General features: G+C 40.0%; 3 protein-coding genes across 9 annotated transcripts in view; all 3 read left to right on the top strand.

Moving 5' to 3' along the window:
* Positions 1 to 8,778, top strand: part of sgip1b (SH3GL interacting endocytic adaptor 1b) — a 32,286-nt gene extending 23,508 nt beyond the window's left edge. For 2 of the 3 annotated variants that reach the window (XM_084058192.1, XM_084058190.1), the window contains 7 exons: positions 1,151 to 1,262; positions 1,937 to 2,092; positions 2,648 to 2,780; positions 3,166 to 3,368; positions 4,549 to 4,613; positions 5,404 to 5,568; positions 6,056 to 8,778. In XM_084058192.1, coding sequence (XP_083914318.1) covers positions 1,151 to 1,262; positions 1,937 to 2,092; positions 2,648 to 2,780; positions 3,166 to 3,368; positions 4,549 to 4,613; positions 5,404 to 5,568; positions 6,056 to 6,078 — 857 coding nt within the window. In that variant the 3' untranslated portion in view covers positions 6,079 to 8,778. Of the gene's footprint in view, positions 1 to 1,150; positions 1,263 to 1,936; positions 2,093 to 2,647; positions 2,781 to 3,165; positions 3,369 to 4,548; positions 4,614 to 5,371; positions 5,569 to 6,055 lie in introns of those variants that run through there. The other variant, XM_084058191.1, reaches the window with a different exon arrangement.
* A 1,550-nt stretch (positions 8,779 to 10,328) lies between these two features.
* On the top strand, positions 10,329 to 12,159 carry dynlt5 (dynein light chain Tctex-type family member 5; the record flags this gene model as incomplete). The annotated part of the gene is made up of 4 exons (XM_084057603.1): positions 10,329 to 10,441; positions 10,998 to 11,089; positions 11,272 to 11,396; positions 11,956 to 12,159. The coding sequence occupies 4 exons, from the start codon at positions 10,329 to 10,331 to the stop codon at positions 12,157 to 12,159; spliced, it is 534 nt and encodes a 177-aa protein (XP_083913729.1).
* A 2,078-nt stretch (positions 12,160 to 14,237) lies between these two features.
* Positions 14,238 to 26,610, top strand: mier1b (mesoderm induction early response 1b, transcriptional regulator). Of its 5 annotated transcripts, none has more exons than XM_084056422.1 (13): positions 14,238 to 14,274; positions 15,714 to 15,738; positions 15,949 to 16,097; positions 18,039 to 18,233; positions 18,918 to 19,047; positions 19,396 to 19,463; positions 19,820 to 19,892; positions 20,675 to 20,826; positions 21,391 to 21,472; positions 22,208 to 22,299; positions 22,784 to 22,830; positions 23,604 to 23,731; positions 24,230 to 26,610. In XM_084056422.1, exons 1-13 carry the CDS (start codon positions 14,266 to 14,268, stop codon positions 24,550 to 24,552), a joined length of 1,473 nt encoding a protein of 490 aa, XP_083912548.1. In that variant the 5' UTR covers positions 14,238 to 14,265; the 3' UTR covers positions 24,553 to 26,610. The 5 variants fall into 5 exon arrangements, with proteins under 5 accessions (XP_083912548.1, XP_083912545.1, XP_083912547.1 ...); XM_084056419.1 differs by having other exon boundaries at positions 22,703 to 22,830; XM_084056421.1 differs by having other exon boundaries at positions 22,205 to 22,299.

The following is a 26,610-nucleotide window of genomic DNA, read 5'->3' as shown; positions in this document are numbered from 1 at the left end:
TTTATCTATTTAAGGCTAATCTCTCAAGAATAGATTCAGAGCTTCGCAAATGCAAAAGTGAGAAACGCTGGAGGCGCTGTTTTTCCTTTTTATTTGACGATGGGTTCCCAGATTGATTTAACACTAAAACAAGTTTTTACTTGGCTTATGGTATTGCACTAAGAAAATAGCAGCGTTTTAGAGGGCAATATATATTTGTATACTAAAGTGAGTTGTGTATAAAGTGCAGTATTACTTTCAAGTAGTAAAAGTGATATGTTTTTGTTTTGTTTGTAAGTTTTTTGTTAAAAGGCTAAAGCTCTCAGTGTGTGTGTAGGGGGGGGGGGGGGGGGTGGGGGGGTCACAGGAGAACAAATCCCACAAAGATAATGTATCAGCAATGTTATAGTGTTCCTGTTCCAATTTAGTCTGCTCATTTTTGTATCATCCTATATGAGTTATCTCTCCTGATTGGATACAATTTGGATACAAACGATTTTCTGTTAACTAGACTCTAGAGAGATGGGGAGACCCCTGTTACTGAACAAACACGCTATAGCAATGATTGCTATCGGAATATAGAGCTATTTAACACTTATTTTAACAAAATAATATCACTTACCCCCATTAAAGTAGCACTTTAGCACACATTCAGGGTAGTCCTGTCTAGTGTGGAACTGTGGATGCAGAGTTCCATTCAGCGAGTGTTCCATCCCATCCACTGTACAAGGTGTTTCTCAATGTTGCCTTCTAGTTATTTACTTGTAAACCCCACGCACAAGTACCTACTGTAGACTTGGATTTATCGTAATGCCTCCAGAACACATTTTTTGGTCCTAATGTGTTTCCTGCCCTTTTAAATTCCTGGCTCCGTATTAGCACCTGTGGTTGTTTGGAGTACCCTTCATATGTTTATTCTTACAAACAATGAGTTTAGCTTCTGTTTGGTTAGCTTGTTATATACCCCCCCCCCCCCCCCAACCCTAACCCCGGGTCTGTTTGTAATGGCTGATCATTTGACTCTGTGATTAGAAGACCACCTAGCAATTTTGTGTGTGTGTGTGTGTGTGTGTGTGTGTGTGTGTGTGTGTGTGTGTGTGTGTGTGTGTGTGTGTGTGTGTGTGTGTGTGTGTGTGTGTGTGTGTGTGTGTGCGTGTGCGTGTGTGTTTAGGATGTTCCAGGGGACCCAGTCCACTCACCATGGGACCTCAGGACACTCTGCCAGTGGCTGCTGCCTTCACTGAGACCATCAACGCCTATTTCAAAGGAGCCGATCCCAGCAAGTAAGGTTAACATATTCACACTAATGTTGTCACTGTCCAAAACCTACTCAGGAAATGGAACCCAATGGATCAAGTGTTGTTAGTATTTAGTATTTAGTCACAAGCCCTTTAATATGAACAAACCTGCCTATATGATATGAACAAACCTACTGATGATGTCACTATAGGCAGGTTTCTGAACTGTCCACAGCCTGCTTCTGAGGCACAGAGTAAGAAGTTGAAATGGCACCATCTTATAATGAGCATGAGCGAGATCCAATGGTCCTTTAAGCCCTATATACTTTGTCGTATGACAAATATTAAAAATAGCCTCTCTACAAGCTCACAAGCTTGTCGATAAACTATTTTTGCTATTTTACAAAGATTATGACACTTTTTTTTAAAGATATTTTTTTCTGGCTTTTCATGCCTTTATTTGTACAGTGGAGATGGACAGGAAACAGGGAGAGAGAGAAGGGGAGAAACATGCAGTAAAGATCATCGGAAAAGGGACACGAACCCGCGATGCACTGTCAGGCTACATTGGAGCCTAAGTGCCTAAGGGCCATGATGACACTCTTTGACAATTTTGGAAAGTTGAAAAAGGTTGAAAGTGGTTAAACTAACAGCAAGGACTTCTGGGTGCTACAGTTTTTTTTGTCAAACCTGTGCTGCTTTTCTCCTTTTCCTCCCAGGTGTGTGGTGAAGATTACAGGGGAGATGGTGCTGTCCTTCCCTGCAGGCATAACCAGGCACTTTGCCAGTCACCCCACGCAACCCATCCTCACGTTCTGCATCAGCAACTACAGCCAACTGGAGCAGGTCCTCCCAAACCCCCAACTGCTGTGCTGGTAGGAACAACACGCACGCACACACTGTCCGTCTGCTGCAAATGTAATGCTTAGTAGTGTTAACAGTTTTGGGTATACAGCCCATGTACAGTATGGATTTTTTTGCGGCGCTAGCCGCTCTATACCTTTAGGTATAGAGCGGATCCTGCTCTATACCTGACTTTGTCTGTGTTCACCGTCAACGCTCTGATTGGTCAGACCCGTCAACGTTCTGATTGGTCAGACCCGTCAACGTTCTGATTGGTCAGACCCGTCAACGCCCTGATTGGTCAGACCCGTCAACGCTCTGATTGGTCAGATCCGTCAACGTTCTGATTGGTCAGACCCGTCAACGCTCTGATTGGTCAGACCCGTCAACGTTCTGATTGGTCAGACCCGTCAACAAAGTGATTGGTCAAGCTTCACGTGACACATGGCTATAAACACATTATAAACACATATCGATGACAAAATGTATCAAGGCGCCGCTACCTTCACACAGGGTGTGATTTTTTATGTTCATTCACATGAAATTCAAGCATTCAAGCTCTCACATCCTGTGAACATACCCTACAGCGATCTGACAACGGAAAATGTTGACACCAAGGAATTCTGGGTGAATATGCCGAACCTGATGAGCCATCTGAGGAGTGTGGCCGAGCAGAAGCCCCAGGCGACCTACTACAATGTTGATATGATTAAATATCAGGTGAACTGCAATATCCATCTATTTGTGTTGTCACAGGCTATTTGGGTAAATTTCCACTCTGAGAATAGGATTTTGCTGTGCATTTGGCCATCCCTTTGAAAGTCACTTTATATAGCAGATCTGCAAGCTCAAAACGCATCGCATCCACTATTAATCGTTATTTTTTAGTATAAAGTAATTAAACATGCATATCTGCCCTGTGCAACTTTTGTTTAAGGAGCCTAAAAGCCAAACAGTAATGTCATTTTTATTCATAATGTTCCAATAATGTCCAACGACACAAACGCAATTAAATCGTTAATTGCAATTATTTGAGTGACAATTAATTGTCAAGTAAAATCTCATAATCGTGACAGCCATAAGCATGTGTGCACTTCCTCTTCAGGTGTCAGCAGAGGGCATCCAGTCAACTCCTCTGAACCTGGCAGTGAGCTGGCGAGGTGACGTTACGTGCACAGATCTTAGGATAGACTACAAATACAACATGGACGCCATGGCGTCCCCCTCACCGCTACACCACATCCACTTCCTGGTCCCTGTAGATGGGGGCGTGTCCAAACTCCAAGCCATGATCCCTCCAGCCACCTGGTGAGAATGCCTTCATTAACCTGGAATTTAACATCACAGTTTGTTTGCAACAGTCTGACTCTGCAGCATTGCATTTGACTAATACAATAGCCATAAGAGGTCCACAATGTCTTGGAAAACTACAATATAAACAGTATTCTGGTGCTGTGCAGAATCTCAGGCATCCAAATCAACTTGCATGTTGGAGAAAGAATATTGGTTGGTCTCACTATTAATCCAAAATATATCATTTTTTTGGTCAGTATTATGCAGCTCTACTCACAACAGTTTTTACCATAATCCATTACCAATAACTAAATAGGGGGTGGCCATAGCGGAGTGGGTAGAGAATAATTGTAATCATGATGTCACTGGTTCGACCCTCGATTCACCTTTCTATGTGTCGAAGTGTCCCTGCTTGAGCAAGACACGAAACCCCAGTGACAGCCAGTGGTGAGCTGTGGATTTTTGAACTAAGGGTACTGTATTTTATGACGTCACGCGCGCGCACGTGCACGCACATAGCCACTCAGCTCAGTGCTAGTTGAAATACTGTATTCAACATGTGATTATTAATGTAATCATATGTATTATTATTTTGTTGTATTGTTGCATTGTTAATTTGTTGTTTTTATTTTTGTTTCAAATTAATTATTTTATTTTCCTTTTAATTTTATATAAAAGCCCTTTACATAGACTCACCCACACATAAGTAGGCCTACTTAAAATAATCAGACAACTTGTCTTTGTCTTGTCTCAGAGAACTGGGTCCTCTGCTAAGCGATCCCCTTCACACCTTGCAGTGCAGAGATGTTGTCTGTCATTGTGAGAGGAATGTAACACATTCAATTCAAGTCCGTGTCTTTTCTCGAGTAGCCTAATGTTATGCAAAGCAGCCAGGTAGACGCTATTGAGAACGGCTCGCCACTGACGGCGCGAACCTTGAGAGGCTATTGTTTTTAAACTTTAAGGCGTTAAAGACCGCCGCTGACGGTGCGTGCACGCGCGCCCCCAGCTCCCACAGTGTCAGAACTAAGGGTACGCCGTACCCCCCCGTACCCCCTACAGCTCAGTAGCAGCTCCCCACCGAGTGCTCATCTGAGCAAGTCATCTGCTGGGTGAATGTAGAAAAGTAGTTTCCCCTCCCCCCGGGATGATACAATAAAAGAGTCTTGGTGTAATATGTTGTTTTCTCATGAAGGAACCCTGAACAGCAGACAATGTTGTGGAAGATACAGAGCCTGTCTCAGAGGTCTGAAAACGGAGGTAGGCCTACACCTCTCATTTTTAAATAACACCTGTCCTCCCTTATTTATGTTGAGACACCTTAATGTCTCATTATTCATACTGTACATCAGCTCTTTCTATTGTCTTGTCTGTTCTCATAATCCGTACAGAGAATATGAGAAATTACTAAGAAATGTAAGAATATGTCGCTAGACTTGTTAATACAACATGGTCTCCAGTGGTTCCCTAACACTGGGTCGGGGACCCTGACTAATTTTATGGGTTACGAGTAAATATCATTTACTTTCGTTTACTACAAAACATTTTAATTATTATTTCAAAAGATTTTCAAAAAGTAAAACAAATCGAACATTTTCAAGTTTCACGGCAATCGGACACTGTGTTCATGATTTGAGGCATTTTGTTCAAAACGAGCCACTCGGCCTGGCAGAGACAAAAATCTAAGAAATTCCATAAAAAATATATAAAAAAACATTTAAGAAGTAGTGAAAATATCTACAAGCTCACAACACGCTGTATGTGACGTGTTGAGAGCTTGTAGATGGGCTATTTTCACTAGTTTGGGTCCCGGACATCACATCTCTCTTTTGGGTCTCGAGCTAAAAGGTTAGGGAACTAACAGATCATTTTCAGAGATGATTACATTCTGAGCTGTGTCAGTTGGTGACACTTTGATGACTCTCACTCTGCTTGTCTTGGGTGCCATTTATATTCCACATCAACTGGCTGTTTATGTTTGATTGAACTCTGGTGGCTTTTCCAGCACCAGTGTTCAGCTCAGCATTCTGCCGTGTTCTGCCTCCCGCAGGAGTAGGGGCTCTGCTGGGCCGCTTCCAGTTGACAGAGGGTCCCAGTAGGCCTTCCCAGCTGGCGGTTCAGTTCACCAGCGAGGGGACCACTCTGTCAGGCTGTGACATCCAGCTGGTAGGGACTGGCTACAGGCTGTCACTGGTGAAGAAAAGATTCACTGCAGGTGAGTTTGAGTAGGATCGCTGTCTGACTGCTTTTTCACCACATACCAGAGGTTCTCAAACATTTTTAATGGACCCCCCAGTTTGGTATGCATTATTAGGCCATGGACCCCCAATTATCTGAGAGTGTACAAATAGAAAATAAATGTGCACGTAAGGGTCCTTTTGGTTGCTAGCTGTAAATCATTTAGCTGAGGACCCCCTAGAGCCCTCTCAAGGACTCCTGGAGTAATCCCGGACCCTACTTTGAGAACCGCTGCCTTATACCCTCTTGAGGCAAAATGTCATAAAAACTCCAAATGTAATCATTGTAATGTGATAGTGGGAACTGTAACATTACATAACAAAGTCACATTTAGCGTATATCAGTTACTGACGAAAACATATTACTTTATGTGTTAGGGTTATGTGTTAGGTTTATGTTTTGCTGTCTATTATTTCCTAAGCAGATTACTGTCTTTATCCTTTGTTTGTGATTCTCCCCCATAGGTAAATATTTGGCTGACAATTAGTGACCGACGCTGTTATGAACCAAATGAATGAAACCAGGAGAATCATTGGCTTTTGACTGTCTGAAGGGAAGACTATGGACCCATCCCGTGTCTACCAGTGCTGAAGACTGTAGTGTAGGCGCTTTTCCACTGCATGGTACCGGCTCAACTCGACCCGCTTACTTTTCCACTACAGATAGGACACCCTCAATGTAGCTGCTTGTGCTAAACAATGCTAAAGTTAAAGATAATGCTAACACCAATGATGTCTGGAAACTATCTCTGTTTCACCTGTACAGTCCAACAAAGTCTGTTTCTGGTAACATTAGGTAAGAAGCAGTTGCTCAATATTGATTCATTTTACATTTACAACGACTAGTTTAAATGTTAGTTAACAGTATTCGGGAGCTTCCGTGCCGTATAGTCCCTCATGATGTAATGACCCTAGTGATGATTCTCTCTGACCAATCAGTAGTAGTATGCAGTATTTTCTCATCACCTTTTGGTATCACCTCAGCACGCTTGGAACCTCCACGGAGGTGATAAAAAAACATACCAGGTACCAGATTCTTCTAATACTAATTATAATACTTTTGAAAATGGAAAACCAAAATAGTCGAGTCGAGTCGAGCCGGTACCATGATGTGGAAAAGGCCATATATGGACCGTTCCTGTTTCTAGAGCTGACTACTCATTGACATATCTAACTTTAACTTGAGTTGCAAGAGATTCATGGTGGAAGATGTGAGGTCAGGACGTGAACTCACACTGATCCCCACACACACACACACACACACACACACACACACACACACACACACACACACACACACACACACGTACAGACACACCAGGGTATCGTTTGGCTTAATGACACGTGACATTAGAGGAAATCTAATGCTTAAGTTACACTGCCACCTCAACTATAATTTGACATAATTAATGTGGCAGAGATCTAATCTTTTATTGCTCCCTGAGCAGAAAGCTAAATCATTTTTCTGCTCAGACAGCAATGGAATATTCAGGACCCATGTAAACGAACTTCAAGGGATAGTAGTACAGTACTATGATAATTCATCATGACTTAACAAACTCGTTTCAGATTAGCACTCTTCCACTAAAATAACTTGCATGTCACATATTATGTTTAAAAGCAGTCAACTTTATGGGACAGGGCAAATAGAGCCAAAGTGAAAGAGTTGCCTTTGACTATTGTTTGATAATATGGCCGTTGAGCCTGAACTTTGTCAGAGGTCATTGTCAGGATTAACATTATGGACATAGCAGAGTAAGGAAATTCAACGTCTATCAAGCACTATTACACGTCCCTCTCGTTTATGTTCTTGTTTTTTTCCACCATGTGGAGTAAATAGGTGTTTTATCATTTTCTAATAGCAATATTTAAAAACTAAGTGTAAAAATTGTACATACAAATATGTTTCAAATATCTCTTTGGACTTATGATGTCTGTGATTGTCTGTTAATTTATTGATGCTAACTCCCATAATGCATTATTTTTTTTAATCGTTAAAATCTCTGTTCATCCTGTCTATTATTTCAGTGTGGATTTCACATTTAAAAAAAGAAAATCTGACCATCCGTGGTAAATAACAACATATGATACCGCATGAAATCTCCATGAGTCTTTTGTCACAATTTTTCCCAATACAATGCAAATTTTATCATTTGGAAATGTTCATGCATTATTGAATTCAGACCTTCACTTTCATGTTGACCCACTATTGTGCTGTTGTTGCACCTTCACTGGTGAAATCATCATCCATATCTTTGGCATGCATTCATTCGTTTTGCAACTCTGTAATACCGTACGTAGCAGTTTGACAACCTGTGTTTGAAATCCACACAACCCACATCACTTCAGAGTCACACCATCCCATGGAGTCATTAGTTAGGCTTTGTTCAGACTGCAGGCAAATCTGATTCGTTTCTCAAATCTGATCTTTGGGACTGACTGTCCACACGGTTATTTGCAAGTGATCAGATCAGATTTGCGTATTCAGACATAGTCGACCTATCTGCATTGGTTGCTGAGGTAATATTACAACATAAGTAATTAATAAGTAGTTAATTTATGCTCTATCGTACTGTACGATGGTGCCGCTGGGTGAAAATATAGATATACAAGCTCACACATCTTTAGAAATCAGATTTGAATGACATTTCAAACGACCTAGGAGTCTGATTAGCATCAATCTGTTTCCATGTGTTTTTTCACTGTTCAAACCAATCTGATTCCAATCTGTATAGGCCAAAAATTGGATTTGGGCTGCCAATCTGAACATAGCCTTATGTCAACCATTATCACTTTTATGCTTGATATCATATCAGTAATACTTGATATGTGTGAGCATTGCATTTTATACAATGCACTATATATAAATATAGTGTCGACTTGACTCACCGTTTGGTCCTGGTTGCAACATTTTATTTAAAAGCCTTACTGATGTTTGGAGAAAATAATTTAAGAAAAATACAAAACGGTTCTTCAGTCGAGTAGAAGCTGTAGCTCAAAGTGTTTCTGTTGATGATGCTTATGGGTTTGTTTGTTTTATTTATTTTGCCTTATATGTTGTTTGCATATTTCAAGCAATATTAGATACTTTGTGTAAGTTTATTTTTTCTATAAAAATAACTTGTCTGTATTCTACTCACTGCATAAGGACACAGAATATGCAAACATTTCATGTAAATTTCCCATCCAAAGATTTTGAGAGTAAATATATAAAAAAAGTCAATATAATGTAATTCCTGTTTTACTTGGTAATAAAGAAGGAGAAATATTGGACATGAATCTCTCTTTTTGTGTAAAGATTTACAGGTTACTATTTCAATTGATTGATTGATTGATTTTATTTTATGGATAAAGAGGACAACACATCCAAGGGATAACAATTATGTAAATATTTTTGTTTTCTGTTGTTTAGTAAACAGACAATACATTTTCAGGTCGGAATACCAATTTTAAGTGAAATTTAAATTGGAAGTGAAAAAATAAAAAGACACATTTTAAACTGTAGGTTACACTATACAATGGAAGCGCTTTGTGGGGTTCTCTCTCATGATTGGATCAAATTGATATCCCGACGTGAAAATGTAACTTTTCTTTAAACAAAAACATATCCCCTTTATAACGAGACATGGTCCTGGCTGCATGATGTCAGAAAAACATCACAGACAGTATCATCCAGAATATAAAAACACATTTCTTAATATCCCCTCTACTCTGGATTCTGACAGGTGATGCCAACTCCCAAGCCAAAGTGGATCAAGTTTGATGCCTGAGTTGAGATTATGATGAGACACCAAAATGGCCCAATTAGCTCTAGTGTAGCACTATTTTGCGCGGTATCGTCGTACGACGAAGTATAAAGGTGCCGATAAACGAGGGATCTTTTCGAGAGTTGTCTCTTCGAAGTTGTGTCTAGAATCTAGATCCCATTGTCTGGAGGGAGAGTCATTGGTTGTCAGGGCAACTGCCGACGCGAGGAAGTGATTGGGCACAGCAGCCAGCGTCAGCGGTTGCTAGACAACCATACCAGCCAGTTGTTGTAACGCTTTCATCCTTCCGGGCTATAGGATTCTAAATTAAAACCCACTGGCTTCGTGAGTAATAAACTCCTCCCTATAAAATTGACGTAGGCCTGTTGCTATGGACTACACAATGCTCTGAATGGCTACAAAATCGCTTATCTCGTTTCATTCATGAGATCCTGGAATCGGTAAGACGTCTATTTTGTATTATCATAAAGGAGGTATCTATGTATAAGGCATTTGCTTTCTCAAAGGTTTCTCTTAATTGTTCTGGTCAAGTCTAACTTTAGAAGCACTGCACATTGTGCACCTTTGAGGTATTTCTTCCTTTTCCATGGTTATTGTTTATTTTAATGTTCCTTTATTTTAAAGCCTTTCTTCAGTAAAATTGATCGGGACTTTGTAATTAGAAACATATTGTATAGGCCTATAATTAATAATGATAGCCTATAATGATGCTTGTTGTTTAAACTTTAAAGCACTGTTTCTCAACTTTGGGTCAGGGGACCATATAGGGGTCCAAATGAGTTAAATTAACCCTGAGGATTTTACTGCGTAGATTGGGGTCCCAGAGATAATAATTGATATTGGTCCGTGGCCTAATGTAGGCTAGCCTACATCGAACTGGGGGTCCTTGAAATGAAAAGGGTTGAGAATCACTGGTTTAAAGATAGTGACCTGTCATCCTGTATTGTGTCATCAGGAGTGAGGCTACCATCATGTCTGACTTGAGTAAGGAGAAAGCTCGACTTCTTCTAAAGAAGAGAGGCAGTGTCTCTTCCCTCGGAAGCCATGAAGTCAGAGCTAAGGAAACTGTGGCCAAGACAAAGGAGTGAGTACAAGATCCACTCTTTTAAACACCCAAGCTGGGTATGCAAGTGTAGGCTTATTCTAACTTTCCAAAATAATTTGATTGGTAGATGGAACATATGCTATTTAGAACCTAACTAACTCCATCATAAATTTCTATTACTGTCACATATTATGTTTAAAAAGAAGTCAACTTTTTGAAATTGTTACACATTGTCAACATATCTATTACAGTCCCAAATACAGCAATTCACACTCTGTTACAATGTTTAGAGGTTTTGTTTTGTTTTTTGTCAAGAGCTAAATCAATCAACCAGATAATATTGCAGGGCTATTTTGTATTTTTGATGGTGGTTTGTACTATAGGAACTAGTAATAAAGCTTTTCTTTCTTGAAAGTAGGCTACTAGTTTTTGTAAAAGTAGGGAAGTGGCCATAGCTGTTTGGTATGGAAGCTTTCTCCAGATCAGGACGTTGCCAGTTCGACACCCGATATGCCCACAACTGGACCTCAACAAACAATCTTCTAGTAATGTGCTGATTGTGATAAGGTAACTAATGTTACTCCACGGCTTTCAGCTCTATAAGCACTGTTTCTTACATCGATGAGCCGGGTCACCATGACGATAACACTCGGCCTTCCGTGCAAATGGAGAACACCTACCACATGGGTAAGCCTTCTCGCCTACAGGTAGGGTATTGAGAACGGTCATCTGTATGAAAAACATGCACCGACACAACAGACTGACAATGTGTTTAGACCAAGATGTCATGAACAATCATTGCAATTACACAGTAAATGGGCTTAGCAGACAACTGCAGTTAAGGGTCTTGTCTTTCTTCTTTTGAAAAGGACCCTCTAGACGTTTCCCTGTCCTTCTGGTCAATGACATACTCAAGGATGTGCTCACCAGCTACTTAGAAGAGGAGAAGTATGAAGCAGAGTTGTGTCGTCAGATGACAAAGACCATATCTGAGGTAAAAGAGAATGCACTTAAGACTTCTGGTGATTTGTAGTTTTGTTCCATACCTATGTTGAATGCACTTATTGTAAGTCGCTTTGGATAAAAACGTCTGCTAAATGACGTAATGTAATGTAAAAACAGAATGGAATGGGTTTTTCAAAAGCGATTGTGTCATAAGGCTGCAATTTATGCAATATATAACTTATCTCCTGAGTCCTGGTTGAAGGAATATCTAAATTGCACAATGCTCATGTACACTAATCTCTTGCCACAATGGACCATGCCAGGGTCACATTAAAATGTTGATACTTTGTAGCACTTAATTGTTTTATTTGCACTCTATTTACTTGATAACCCAGTTTTTTGTTGTCTAGGCCAGGGTTAATCCTATCAAGTAATGCCAGAGTACATTTTACTCTGATCTTGCACTTGTCAGTCGCTCTGGATAAGAGCATCTGCTAAATGCCTAAATTGTAAATTGTAATTGTCTTAAATGTAACTTGCGGAAGCATACAGTGATCCTGTCAAACTTGTTAAGCTGTACTGAAATCTGTTTCTTTCAATTCCACAAGGTGATAAAAGCCCGTGTAAAGGACCTAATGATTCCTCGCTACAAGATAATTGTTCTGATTAACATCGGCCAGCTCTGCAATCAGAACATGCGCTTTGGAAGTCGCTGCCTGTGGGACGCGTCCAATGACACTTTTACCTCACACACCTTCAAGAACAGCTCCCTCTTTGCTGTGGCAAATGTCTATGCTGTTTATTTTGAGTGACTAGATCAGTGGAATGATCACAGGGGCTTGAGGCCTTGTTTGTTTAGCCTTGTCTGTATGTTCCAAAAAGTTTGTGAACCCCTGCACTACTACTATATGATGACAACTGCCATGGAACTGCGTTACCCTAGTCTCATACCCGCATTATGAAAATTATCTGTAAGCAAGTAGCCAGGATACCATCTAATTATGCATGGTTGGAGTTTGTTTGTGATTTAAGATATTTTGTAAAAAACACATGTTTTGTCTCCGCCAGACCAAAGGCGTGGCTGAGACTGGCCGAGACTATGTCATTCGATACACATTACCTCTATAGTCATGTGAACAAGACGGATCTGTCAGATTTGAGATTTTTCATATTCCATCCTGATTGGCTAAGATTGGCTTTCACCCCTATTTATCCCATTTCCCACCTGACAATATTAACAGCATTTTGCGTTTTCTTTGCCAAACACAGTTTTTGCAACTACTCCTACCGATTTTGTCCAAACCACACCCAAATTGGTACACCTTATATCTGTAGTCATGTGATCAAGATGTATTTGTCCGATTTTCGGATTCTATTCCGATTGACTATGATTGGCTTTCAAAGTTTGCTGGAGGGGCCCGTTTTGCACGACATGCTACAAGCACCGCTGCACCGATCGGCGGGAAACTTTGCACGCACACTCCCAGTAGGCCAAGGAAGAGTCTCCACCCAATTGTTTTTCAAATCGGCCTGTTATAGCGCCACCATGACACTGATTTTTGTTTTGTTACTACTCCTACAGATTTTGTCCAAACCTCACGCAAATCAGTATACATTATCTCTGTAGTCATGTTATCAAGACATATCTGTCACATTTCTCATATTTCATTCCCATTGGCTATGATTGGCTTCCAAAGTTGATTGGCTTCCAAAATTTGCGGGGGTTGGCCCGTCTTGCACACAATGCCATCATGAATGCAGTGCCCGATTACTGGGAAAATTTGCACACACATTCCCACTAAGCCAAGGAAGAACCTCCATCCCAAGTTTTTCAAATATCCTTATGGTGGCGCTACCACAGCCCATTTCACGTTTTGGCCTACAGTATAACTCTTGAACCATAGGTCAATCAACATTGCTATTTCCCATGATTCCTTGGATCATGATGCAATTTATAGGCCCGGTTTGTACTAGATTTAGATTACATTAATTTTCAGCCATTGTGTGTTTTCTTCAAAACACACTTTTTATTACTACTCCTACAGATTCTGTCCTACACTCGTTACACCGGTACACATTATCTCTGGGGTCATGTGATCAAGATGTATAAGTCAGATTTTTCAGATCCTTTTCAGATTCTCTCTTTTATAATGACCACCACATTGTTCTCACTAATCCTGAGTTTAAATTGCATTGTTTTACAATCCCATATGAAAAAGACCCCCAAGAAAACCAAAATGTTCTGTAAACATTCATTACTTTGCTATATACTATACATACAGTACAGTATAGTGTGTCTAAACTACCTAACTCCATATTAAACTTTGATTTATATACTTTGTTCTTTTGCAGTCTTTTTTAAATGCATCCTTAACCTTAAGTAACTCACCAGGTCTACTTGTCATCCAAACTTAGAACAAAAAGTGATTATGAGTCTTTATTCTTGTGTTTGAGCTGAATTAATTAAATGTCGATTAGAATAACATGTTATTTTTTGATGAATTCACACAGGGTTGTAATTGCCCTTGATTCCTATAAGCTCTGAGAAATCTCATTGATTGATTGAAAACTTTATCAACAGTTTGCAAAAAAAGGCACAGCGGTAAATATTTATACAAAAGGATGCTAAAAGGATAAACCAAAAAAGCCTATGGCCTATTTCCATTGAGGTTCTGTGGAGGACACATTGTCCATCCATCTTTCTTTCTTTCTTGTTTGTTCAGAAACAGAAATTTGACATTTCTGGGTGATAATCTCTTATCACCACCAGTCAGCTGACCATAGCACTGGCCCTTCCTTTGGGCGATGGGATGGGATCTTTATTATGTTTTTTTTCTTTCCTGGTGCTGCTGCTGTGGGCGGGGCCAGTCTCATCCGGGGTCTCCCTGACCCCTGCCCCCCGCAGGATTGAAACAAACATGGCGGAGGTAGGAAAGTGTCATAAATATTCGGGGGGGAAAAAAATAAATAAAACATATTTTGTACTGTAACGCCGTTCAGCAGAATGTATTAATTTATGATTTGGAGTATTTTTTCCTCCCAGACGAGCCGGAGAGATTTGTGAAGTGTTTAAGGCGGTTGCATTTTCCGACGCGACACACTTATATAATTTCGTAAGAAGCGCAATTGTTTTGTAAACTTCGGCTTTAGCAAAGCAACGCTAGCTGCTAGCATGCGCTAAGTGATTTGTCACGTATTATTATCGATAGATATTAGTAACAATAACTAATACACGCGTTGTGTATGTGGCGTGTACGTGTGCTTTAATGCGAACATTTCATATGTCTTTTCTTTTTTTTCCCAGTTTGATAAATATTTACAGCTGCGTTTTTAAGTAGCTAGCCTAGCTTTAACGCATTAGCTTGTAATCGGTGGTGTTGCTTGCTGGCGAGAAATAGCAGATCTACAAGCTCACAACGCGTCACGAAAGTGACGCGTTGTGAGCTTGTAGATCTGCTATTTCTGGTCAGCAACACCGTCGCACGACCGAGTGTAAATGTCCAGGGAAACTCTATCATCAGCCCTGCGGCCACAAGTTCAGGCGCGCTTTTCTTTCCTGTGAAAACGTACTCCTGCAATGTATTTATAATAATATTAGCAGTGGTGGAAGATGTATATTTTACTTACTAAAAGTAGGAATGCCACAATATATAAATTCTCTGTTACAAGTATTAAGACCTATGTTCACAACTGTTACTTGAGTAAAAGCAAAGTGTTGGCATCAAAATAATAGTTAAAGTACCAAAAGTAAAAGTACTAAAATGTTTGTGAGTTTGTAGATTGGCGATCGGCCTATGTATAAAATAGGGCTAAAGTGGTTAATGTATGTTTTATAATATAATAATTTATATCTGCAAAGTAACTAGTAACTAAAGTTTTCTAATAATTGTAGTGGAGTAAAAGTACAACATTTGCCACTGAGATGTAGTGGAGTAAAAGTATTGAAAATTGGAAATACTCCAGTAAATTAAAAAATACCTCAAAATTGCACTTAAGTACAGTACTTGAGTAAATGTACTTAACACCACTGAATTTATACACCTTCACTGCAATATATCAAATATATGTCAGTTCAGGAAACACAAATGGTGTCAACTAAGCAGTCACTCAGTCAAGCAAACCTGTATTATATTTGTTTTATTAATATACATAAATTGTACATTATACTTGTATTTATTGATAGATAGAATATACATTATGTGTGAACTCTTGTCAGACCAAGTGCAGATGGGTTCAAACTAGTCTATTTATTTATTTATTTAGTATTATTCATACCTTTCTACTTATTCCTGTATTTCACCTGAATTTCCTCATTGATTGGGATCAATAATGGTTGATCTAATCTTTTATCTTTCTTTTATTCCAGCCCTCCTTTGGGAGTTCGAGCCCAGGTAATATATATATATATATATATATTATTTTTTTCTATTACTATTGAAATGCATCTACAGTGATCAGTCTGAGCCTTGATGCCTAATAATTGTGTTTTTTTTAACGTTTTCTTTGTCAACGATTCTCACTTTCAAAACAATATTTTTTGTTGTAACGGCTTGCAACATTATTCTGTCCTTATGAATCTCTTGTTCCGTTTTATTTTCCAGGGGGTTCAGCAGGTTCCGTTGACCACGAGTTCGACCCGTCGGCAGAGATGCTCGTCCATGACTTCGATGACGAACGCACACTGGAGGAAGAGGAACAAATGGAGACGGCCGATGACACCAATGTCAACGAGATCGAAGACTTGGCGAGGGTAGGTTCCAGCACTAATCTGTTGCTGTTGTCTTTAATATAAACTTGCCTTTTTGTTTTTTACACTGTTAACCACATCAGCCCTGCTGTCCCTATTTTGGGCATGTATAAGCTTGATTGTTTTCATGCAACACCGTTGTGCTGCAAAGTGTATCTTGTTTATTTATTCATTCTCTCTTTTATAATGACCACCATATTGTTCTCACTAATCCTGAGTTTAAGATTTAAAGCATGCGGTCATACTTATTTATTTGTCAACTTTTTATTTTGTTTTATATCGTAAGGCGCCTTGAGTTAATTTCTAGGTAAAGTGCTCTACAAATAAAGTTGATTATTTTCATAATTTGAAATTTAAAGCACATTGACCTACATTATGTGAAGTAAAAGTCCAATGTATTTAAATAAAGTGACTATTACTGCTAGTGGGGACTTAATATTAACTGACACAAATCCATCGATCTAAATGTAGCGTGAAATTTACCAGTTCACTGAAGCTTTGCAGTTAATAAATTTGACTTTATGAACTAACCTGTTATGAAAGGTCTTGCATTGACCTTTTCTTTTTTTACAAGAACGCTGCAAGGTAAACAATTGTAGACCCTATTTACAGTGCATCATCAAATTTAAAATCAAAAGTTTTGACACAGAGATTAAACACTTTCCAGCCACAACTCTGCGAGGTCTAATGTCTGATTTATATTTGGTTGCGTGTTGGTGTCACACTCTGAAAATAGCTGATTCTCTTTTCTGGAAGGGGCTTTTTGCCTTTTATTACGATAGCACAGTGAAACAGGGGAGAAAGCTGGGGAGAGATTCGCAGCAAATCCGCCGCCGGGCTTGGGACACGCTATCGGGGCCTATGTGGTGTGCACCTTAACCACTCGGCCGTCGGCGCCCCCAAAAATAGCTGATTTAATATGTTGTGAGATTGAGCTGTCATTTCCGCTAGATCACATTTCTGCTGCTATTTTTGGTGCGTGACGCCTGCGTGTACAGATCAGGCATGTACCTATAGTCCGTTTTATATGCCAGAGTTGTATGTCATCACTGAAACCTTATGTACAAAATCGTTGACATGACACTCAGTTTGAGAGGAGGTGTTTGCTGTAACGTAACCCGCCCCCAACAAACATTCACTCACACAACATAAATTATACAGTACATTGCAGCCTAATTTAAAGAATGAGGGTGTCGCTTGAAAAAAAAGAACAGATCTATATGCTAAACGTATCACGTTGCCTTTGTTAGATTGTAGATCTGTGCTTTTTTGGCAAGGGACACTCCTGCAATGGAGTACGCTGTAAATTTAGGTTAACAGTCTGCTTTTGAATGCTGTGATATCACTATCTATTCTGTGACTGCCGGTTCTACACACTGTTTAGTGTTGATTGTCATTGTCTGCTGACAGTATGTTGTGTACTGAATTGGATACTGCACACCGTTTACTGTGTGTACTGACAGTATGAACTTTCTATCAAATTGTTAACCACTTTTATATAATTGGCTTATAAAGTCTACATTAAACTAATGTTAAGAACTGTATCAGGTTATACATTGTATTGCATTGAATCGCCATTGAATCGTACCAACATTCTGTATTAAATTAACCCTGAATCGTATCATAGCCCATGTATCTAGTAGATGTGTATCTTATCGTCTTATAAGGGAGAGATGCATACCATTACTATTATTACTAGTAACTTTTGTTATTATGATTGTTATGACATTTTCTAAAGATGCTTTTAAAGTGTATTCTAGTGGGAAGCTTTGAACCACTTATGTCCTTGGCCTATATACGTTATCGTTCAAAATTGGCAAAAACAGCTGATCTACAAGCTCAGCACATCTCGTATATTTGTGATTTCTGAAACAAATCAAAATGTTAGAAAATGTGCCCGTTTTACAAACTAATATAATATGTCCATGTGTGTTTGTTGAATAGGAGGGAGAGATGCCCATTCATGAGTTGTTGAGTCTGTACGGCTACGGGGGTGGTTCACCTGCGGAGGAGGACGAAGAGGAAGAGGAAGAGCCTGAGGAGGAGGAAGAGGATGAGGAGGAAGAGGAGGAAGAGGAGGACTTGGACAACGACATTGACGAGAGCAGCAGGAGCACGGGCGAGCTGAAACGAAACAAGGTCTGTGTTCAGCGAGTCTCTCACAGACAGATTCTAAAAAGAGTCTGAATTTGAAAGAAACACAATCTTGGGCACAGGGGTAAAGTTCCTGCGCACCACTGTGGAGACTAGTAGTTTGAATCCTCTGAAGTGCATCCGAAAGTAATGCTTGCTTATCAATGTCATGAGAATAATTTGTGTACGTTATTGTTTTTCCACTTGTGACTGTATTCCATTAGTTTAACCCATTGAGACCTGAGGCCGATTCTACATGTCTCCTAAATCTCAACAGTATTCTGAAAAACGTATGTTTCTATATCAGTGGTGCTCAAACTTTTTCATGTCAAGGACCCCCAAAATGATATGTATTTGGCTGCGGACCCCCATCAAAATATTTTGTTCCAGGGACCCCCAGAAGCAAAGATTTGAGTTAAAAACGGTGCGCTTTAAATATATATATATTCAAAGATTTGCACACATTTTCACAATAAAAAAAAATAGCAGATCTACAAGCTCGTAGCGCGGCACTCGGTGCCGCGCTATGAGCTTGTATATCTGCTATATTTGAATAGCCCAAAGTGTAAAATAATGCTTTTTAGCTCAAATCTAAAAATGACACAGTTCCAGGTCTTAATGGGTTAAGGAGTTTGGTTAATTGACTGTGTGTGTGTGTGTGTGTGTGTGTGTGTGTGTGTGTGTGTGTAGGCTGAAGGAGTGACGATATCTTCAGGACAGGGGGACGAAGCCCAGACAACCAGCGAAATTCGCACACGCTCAGTCCGGTCCCTTGGCACAGTAGACTTGATTCGTCCTCATAAACTCAGATACTTTGAAAGTATGAACCATTGTCTTTTTACACTGAATAATCTTTCTTGATGTGTTCACAAGTAGCTAGCCAAGTAAATGATCTGCAGTGACTTGGGAAACTGGACATCATATAATGTTTGCCTGTGGAGGACATTTATGGGAATATGCCCCCTTTGAAGGAAATCTTTGGCCATTTTATAACGCTTTGTGTGTAATTGGGGGGAGGCTGTAGTTTAAGGATAAGATATTACCCTGAGCTAATAAGGGTAAATACATTTAAGCAGAACATAATTGAGAGCCATTTTCTTCCTCCCATCCCTTTTGAATTAGTGGCATTTTGAGATGTTCGCTCCATTATAACAGATGCTGCTTTCAGGTAACAATGATGCAGAGGAAGAGTCAGAAGAGGATGAAGACTATGTCCCATCTGAAGACTGGAAAAAGGTATGTGAAACTATCCAAGCCTCATTTATACTTCGTCTTTACGTGATTGTTGTAAGTTCACAGGAATGGGTTTTTGGCCCCATACTCACTGACACATAAAACTAATCTTGGGTTGCTGGGTTGTTTGTTGTTGATTATTTATTTCCACTTTGAAAATGCACTGTAAATAAAGTGTGGTGTCGCCAAAGAATTCCCCCCATAAAATGGGGTTGTGGTGTGAAAAGAGAACCCCTGATCTATACTTTAGAATTGAATTATGGTGTTTTTAGAATGGGCGTGCAGCGTTGTATGCGTTTCTCATATCACGTCCCAGTTTATACGCAGACTAACCTGTGTGTTGTGTTAAACCTCTACAGGAGATCATGGTTGGATCCATGTATCAGGCAGAAACCCCCACGGGCTTGAGTAAATATAAGGACAATGAAAAAGGTGAGTTGACTCTGATCTCACTGTAATGCTGGTGTATAAAGTAGAAGTGAAATCCAACTACAATGCATGGTCTAAAGGCATGCATTTGGCTTGAGTGTCGACCAACATAATCACATAATGTGATAAAAAAAAAACTTTATTGTCCATAAACCTTTACATAAAATGGAAATTTGCCTTTGGCGCAGCCAGTATAAAAACAATAAAACACATAATTAATACATAGAATACACAAATGCAATAAAATACATTCCCATAATACAGCAACAGTGATCATGGGCTGTAGGGATTAGGTGGTAGGGCTATTTAAACATTTTCTATTTAAAATATCCACTGCAGATGGCACAAACGACAGATTGCTAACCGTACTCTAAGCCTCCTGCCTGATCATAACAGCTCAAATGAAGGGCGAAGAGGGTGGGTAGAGTCATTGTACACCTGAATTGAACTGTTGGGAAGATGCATGAGACCATATTCACTTTCTTCTTTACATTATCTGACAATGCTGTTGGCAAGTATGATTGCTCAAAACTCAGAACGTTGTGAGACACGCAGTGCAACGTTTCATCCAGTGCTTGTCGCGCAAAGTATAAAGTGACCTCAGTAGTCCGTCATATATAACCCTTAAATACTTCTTATGCCCTATATACTTTGTTGTACGATGAACCAAAACAGGGATGCCAGGTGGAAAGTGGTGAATTAAAAACCAGCAACACTGCAATGATGCATAGTTGGTATGATGAGCAAAAGGGTTGACGTCTCTCCCTTTGTATTTCTTCAACTAGTCTATGAAAATGATGACCAGTTGTTATGGGACCCCGAGTGTCTGCCTGAGGGCAAGGTGGTGGAGTTCTTGACGGAGGCATCGAGGCGGACCGGAGAGGAGAAGGGTGTGGATGCGATCCCAGAGGGATCACACATCAAAGACAATGAACAGGTGAGACGTTCAGAGTAGTTTACTTTTTCGAATAATCAAGAAGTGTGTTTTAATTTTTTCTATTGATTGATTGATTGATGTACTTTATTTAGTAAGACATGAGAACAGTACATGACAGTGCATAACAGTACATGGAAGTACAAATTCAGATTACAAGGTCTACTAAACTGGAAAGCTCATTAAGCACTAAGCTTGTTTAACAATGAATATATAACAATATATAACAATGAATTGTCACACAAAAAAGTGTAATTGATCATTTGTTTTATAATTGGACTTAATTGTCAGATTATGGTACTGCATTTAAAGAGATGTACAATCAACATAGGATGTATTCTATATCTGTATGTTTTTGTGTGTATTCAATTGAACATTATCTGTAGCTATACAAGTACTAAAGCCAAGACATAATTACTAGTAATCGAGGAGAAACAAGAAATCCCACACATGTATTTAAAATAAAGAATCACTGTCACCAAAATAATTTGAGTGTAAATGTATTGTAGCAATGCCGCATTTGTATTATATTTGTCCTAATGTCAGCGGTAATGTCTATCTCTGCAGGCGTTGTACGAGCTGGTTAAATGTGACTTTGACACAGATGAAGCTTTAAGAAGATTGAGGTTTAATGTAAAAGCAGCGAGAGGTAAGCAGACATGTGTGGCCACCCTTTTTACTCTGCTGTGAGGTGGAGAAAGCTTTGAAAAATATAAATCCAATGAATTGAAGTATCTTGAAAACTTATAATTGTACACTTTCATCAGCTGCATATATTCATACTGAACACTGTCCAAAATAATTTAAGCCAGTCAGGGAGGTAAGATTTGGTTTAAACATGTAACTAGGGATGGGCAATTTTCATTTCTTTTTTCTCTTTTTCTTTTTTACTATTTGCGTGGGTTTACTTTTAGAACCATCATAAATAAATACATCCAAGTGAAAGCAATTAAAAAAGAATCTTTAAAAAAGAAAAAAAACAATCTTTTTTGTCCCGTCCCCCCCCCCCCTGCAGACAATATACTAGATCTAGAGCATCACATCATTAATTATGTCCCATTAATCTACACATCAGGCATGGGTCTATGCCTGATGGTCTACGAAAGATGAGAAAATATCAGTCCTACCATGCGATGTTGCCATTTATTTTAAGGGGACACAAACATGTCCACATGTTCAGGTGATAGACCTTAACCTGTTTGTTAACCACCTGTGTGGCCCCGCAGTGGATAACTCGACTGGAACCGAGTTAGTAGCGTGTGTCACCCAGTATTCGACTATTCATGCCCATCCCTAGAGGTAACCCAGTGTTGCCAGTGAAATGCTATCATCACTCATCTTAACATTGTGTAAACAATAACAGTCATCATTTCTGCCACAGAAGAACTGTCTGTATGGACTGAAGAAGAATGTAGAAACTTTGAACAAGGACTGAAAGCTTATGGGAAAGACTTCCATTTAATACAGGCCAACAAGGTAAGAGAACCGCCTGCAATCACCTTATTATTCATAAATGTCATTATTTGATTTCACTCCATTTACATTTTTTATATTATCTCAAGATAATGGATCGAAGTAACCATATTGATGTATTGTAATAGATACCGTAAATGACATTGAGATCTATTTAATGTTTGTGTTTTTGTGTGGGCGGGTCAGTTCCATTTCAACCCCTTGGCTTGGCAAGAGAGACATTTTAATTCACTTTGGAAAGAATTATAGAATCCTTGTACTTCCTCGCAAGGATTTATTTTCCATTTTGGGTCAGATTCTCAGTCTGTAATTTGAGTTTGTCTCCCAAGTTGAAATTGAACAGATTCCCTCCCTGCAGGCGATGGTAATAATGGCTGTCTCGTGTCTGCTGAATTAAATTTTCCAGGTGAGAACTAGGTGTGTAGGAGAATGTGTGGCCTTTTATTACATGTGGAAGAAGTCTGAGCGTTATGATTTCTTTGCACAGCAAACCAGACTTGGGAAAAGGAAATACAACCTTCACCCTGGCGTCACGTAAGTTGTCTCATGTTTAATTTTTATACTCATCAAAGTATAAATCAGGCTTTATTGATGTTGCATTTAGAGGTCATTTTTGTATGGCAGTGACAATAGTTTGTTAAATTGCTGTTTATAGTACTTAATTGGAATAATTTGCAACATACTTTCCCTCAAAACATTTTCCAATCATAATCGGCCTTCATTGAGACACTGTTCATAATAATGTATTGAGAAGTCCAAATATAGTGTATTTGTTCTATTATAATTGTTATAAAAGTTTTGGTAGCACTTTCTTTGGATTAAAGTCAGTTAATAAATTATATTTGTTTAAAGCTGCAATCCGTAAGATTCATGTTCTATGCGGGATTCGAACCGTGTGCTAAAAAAGGAAGCCTGTTTGAGCAAGTGAGATATTACGCTTTGAGCTTTATGCAATACATCTTGCCAACCAGAAGGTGTCCTACCCCGGACCACAGGTTGTAAAGTTATCGATAGAAGAGCAGGGAGACCATCTCAAACCACTGCCATTTTGTTTGTTATATTCCGCTAACATACTCTACCATATAGATTAAAAGGTTAAAATAACGTTTTATTCACACAAAGAAAATATGGATTGCAGCTTTAAGTTATATGTCAACAACTAGTCAGTCAAATGTCTATAAAGGTTTTAATTATATGTCAACATATATGTGTGTTAATAATATTGAACTCCTGGCTCGTGTACAGTATAGTAAACTACCTCCAAGTGTACACGTTGTGATGGGCTTTGGGCCGTTGTGTTTCACCAGAGATTACATGGACAGATTGTTGGATGAGACGGAAAGCGCTGCGTCCAGCCGGGCGGCGTCGCCGCCACCCACCACGTCCAACAGCAGCACCAGTCACTCCGAGAAAGAGGACAGCAGCAGTCAGAATGGTGAGCACAGCCATGCAGTCCATGCTGCATGCATTGGTGCCTGATGGGAGGTTTATTGGGGACAAGCAGAAACCACAGCGCCATTCGCCGCTTTATCAGCTTGTCTGGTGTTGTCCAGGTTATTACGCTGTTCGATAAGACAGTTCAGATTTCAGTAGACCACATTGGTGAGGTTATTGTGTGGGTGAAGGCGGTGAAATAGGCTCTCCCCCCCTCTCCCTCTCTCACTGATCGAGCTCTCCCTCCCACTCTCTCACTCTCTCTCTCTGTCTCTTGTCGCCTTGTAGATCTTTTTCTTTTTGGGTGGGGGGGGGGGCAAGCGACACTTACCCACAGTTCATGTTAGTTCCTTCATCTGTTTACCCATTTATGACGCATCAAAATGTGACAAAGATCCACATAGGGTAAATGTGACCGTCTCAAGATGTTTAGGCTGCGTGTTCGACACTGTTCATGCATTTCTGCAGCTGCTAATTTTGTGCCTCATGTGTCCAACAGGTATAGCGAGCCATAGCTCCAGCTCAGCAGAGGGCTCCCAGTTGCCACTAACCAATGAAGTTAAACCAGAATCACTCCAGTCCAACGGCCCCTCCCATCCCCTATCGGACGCTCCCCTTCCCCCCCTCCACACCTCAGACAGCGACTCCAACGCCTGCGGTCAGCCCAGTGCCCCCAGCCACGACCGCAACGGATCTCTGGAACCCCACCATGACCACACCGACACCCTGGTGGCGTATGAAAGGTCGGCCAAGAGATGCCGGACAGAAGCCGAGCCACTGGGCCAAGGCGAACTAGAAGCCTCCAGGACGCAGGAGAACTGAACGCTCAGGGTGGGGTTTTGATTACGTTGTCCGTTGACGCGCTAGTCACGCGCGCCTCAGTTTTGCTTCTTGAGGTAAACGTTTAGGAGAGCAGGGGTGGTCGAGGCAGATGAATCCTAGTCGAGCTCTTCGGGGCCGAGTGACCTCGGAGTGGCGACTCCCGGAAGAAACCCAACGAAGCAAACCCCCGGCTGGACCACCAGCATCAGAGGGGAGGGGAGGGGGGCAGCAGCAGCCTGATTGTATAGGAGCACACCTGACCAAACCCCCACCCGCCCCCCCATCCAGCAGAACCTCTGCTCCAGCACACATCCAAAGTACCGCAGTGTCCTCCCTGAGTCCCTGTACCCTCTCACCCGACCCATCATGTACATCCTTTTTCACATTTTCTTCAACCACATTTATTTTTTCTTTTGCCGTTTTGGAGACTGATCTCGAGAATTTTACAAAGATAATGCTTTTTCCCTATTTGTATTAGAAGAAGAATAAATCGCCTGTGATATTTTTTTACGTGAGAGATATTTATATTTTTTGAAACAAAAACAAACAAAAGTTCTATGATGATGATGGGTATTTGCTGTCCAAGCCATCAGAACCTGTTGGGGACTTGTGGTGTGTGTTTGTGTTGGGTATATGTGTATATACACACACACACAAACACTTAAAGCCTGAGTTACACTTAATTGTGTGCGGGTGCGTGACATCCGCATATAAGTCAGGCTTAGAGTGGCACCCAAGAGGCAAGGTAGGCAAAGCGAGGTAGACAGGTTGGTGCTGCCGCCAGCATACTTTAGTTGCACTTTCATCCTGTTTCTCTTCTCTTCTTTATTATTACGGAGTGGTGAAGCAACCCAGCAGCATTACATTGCAGCTCCTTCAATCCTAACCCCCCCCCCCCTTTATTTGGAAAATACCACGGTTGTGTATGTTTGATTTATATTTAAAAACAAAAGAAAAGTTAAAAACAAAATGAATCAATGGGTGCGTTGCCCCTCCCACAGGTTCGTTTGTGTAAAGCAGCTGACATCAGTGATGTCCTTCCTGTATTATAAACCTGTCTGTTAAGAGGATGGCTGTATTTTTGGATTTTCATAGTTGACGCTTTTTCTTATACCGCTTCTCGTTTTTGTCTCCTCGTTTTTGCTAGACAGAATATCCGTGAAAATACTTTTTTTTTGTTGGTCTCCATGTAAAGTTTGTATAGATTTCTTAATCTTGTGCAGTTGGTACATTTTTGATATTATGTCTTTTCATCCATCTGTATTTAACCCTGCCGTCCCTAGTCTGGGCATTTCGTTATAGGAGAAAATTCTGAAAAATCGCCTAGGCCTATACAGTATGTGCTTAATTTATAGTTTGTTGTACGTTGGTGTTGAGTGTCAGAAATGGCATATATAAGAGAGCATCTATTTTTTTCTCACGACACCATTGAACGACTCTGTATAATTCAAGCTTAAGTGGTTAACCGTCTTCCTCATATGCTTTCGTCAAGAAATCTCCAGCCTCGTCGCCGGGATATAAATGTTAGTCATTCCTTTTATTTCTCCTCTTTTCACCGGCAACCTTTTCCCATTCCTGTGTATCAACTTGCTTGTTCTGAAATGTAGTTGCTGCAAAAAAGAAAAGAAAAAGCCCTCCTGACGAACTGTTGTGTGTAAAAGGCTGACATAGTGTATTGTTACGCGCTGCTTGTCTTTTGTTATCAAAGCACTGTTGAAATGAGCAGAGTTCAGTTCAAGTGATGTTCCTTTCACTGTTTGAACTTCAGGGTGGGACACACTCCCATCCATTACAATGGAGACCACTTTAATGTAGGGGCGTGAGTTTGAAAGACCTCATATTTTATTTTTTGGTACTGTAGCTGTTCTGTTCGATTGCTTCTTTGTACTCCACAGCTTTGAACCTACATTCACAAATTGTTACAGTTGGTCTTTAACGCCTCAAATAATGTTGATTGTTAATTCATGTAGTCCCTTTTTTCCCCGTTTTTTTTTTTTTGACAAATTATGTGTTGTACATTTTTATTACTTCAAAAATGGCAACATGAATAAAACTGAA

The sequence above is a fragment of the Gymnoscopelus microlampas genome (genome assembly GCF_963454915.1).
Source record: "Gymnoscopelus microlampas genome assembly, chromosome: 5".
In the NCBI taxonomy this organism is placed as follows: domain Eukaryota; kingdom Metazoa; phylum Chordata; class Actinopteri; order Myctophiformes; family Myctophidae; genus Gymnoscopelus; species Gymnoscopelus microlampas.
This window is presented reverse-complemented; position numbering and strand designations above follow the sequence as displayed.

What these genes read in the sequence shown, in the direction of transcription:
- mier1b (XM_084056418.1), top strand. An exon ending in CATCTGAAGACTGGAAAAAG is followed by an intron (nt 19,464 to 19,819) that starts GTATGTGAAACT and finishes AAACCTCTACAG; the next exon opens with GAGATCATGGTTGGATCCAT. An exon ending in ATTTAATACAGGCCAACAAG is followed by an intron (nt 22,300 to 22,702) that starts GTAAGAGAACCG and finishes TAAATTTTCCAG; the next exon opens with GTGAGAACTAGGTGTGTAGG.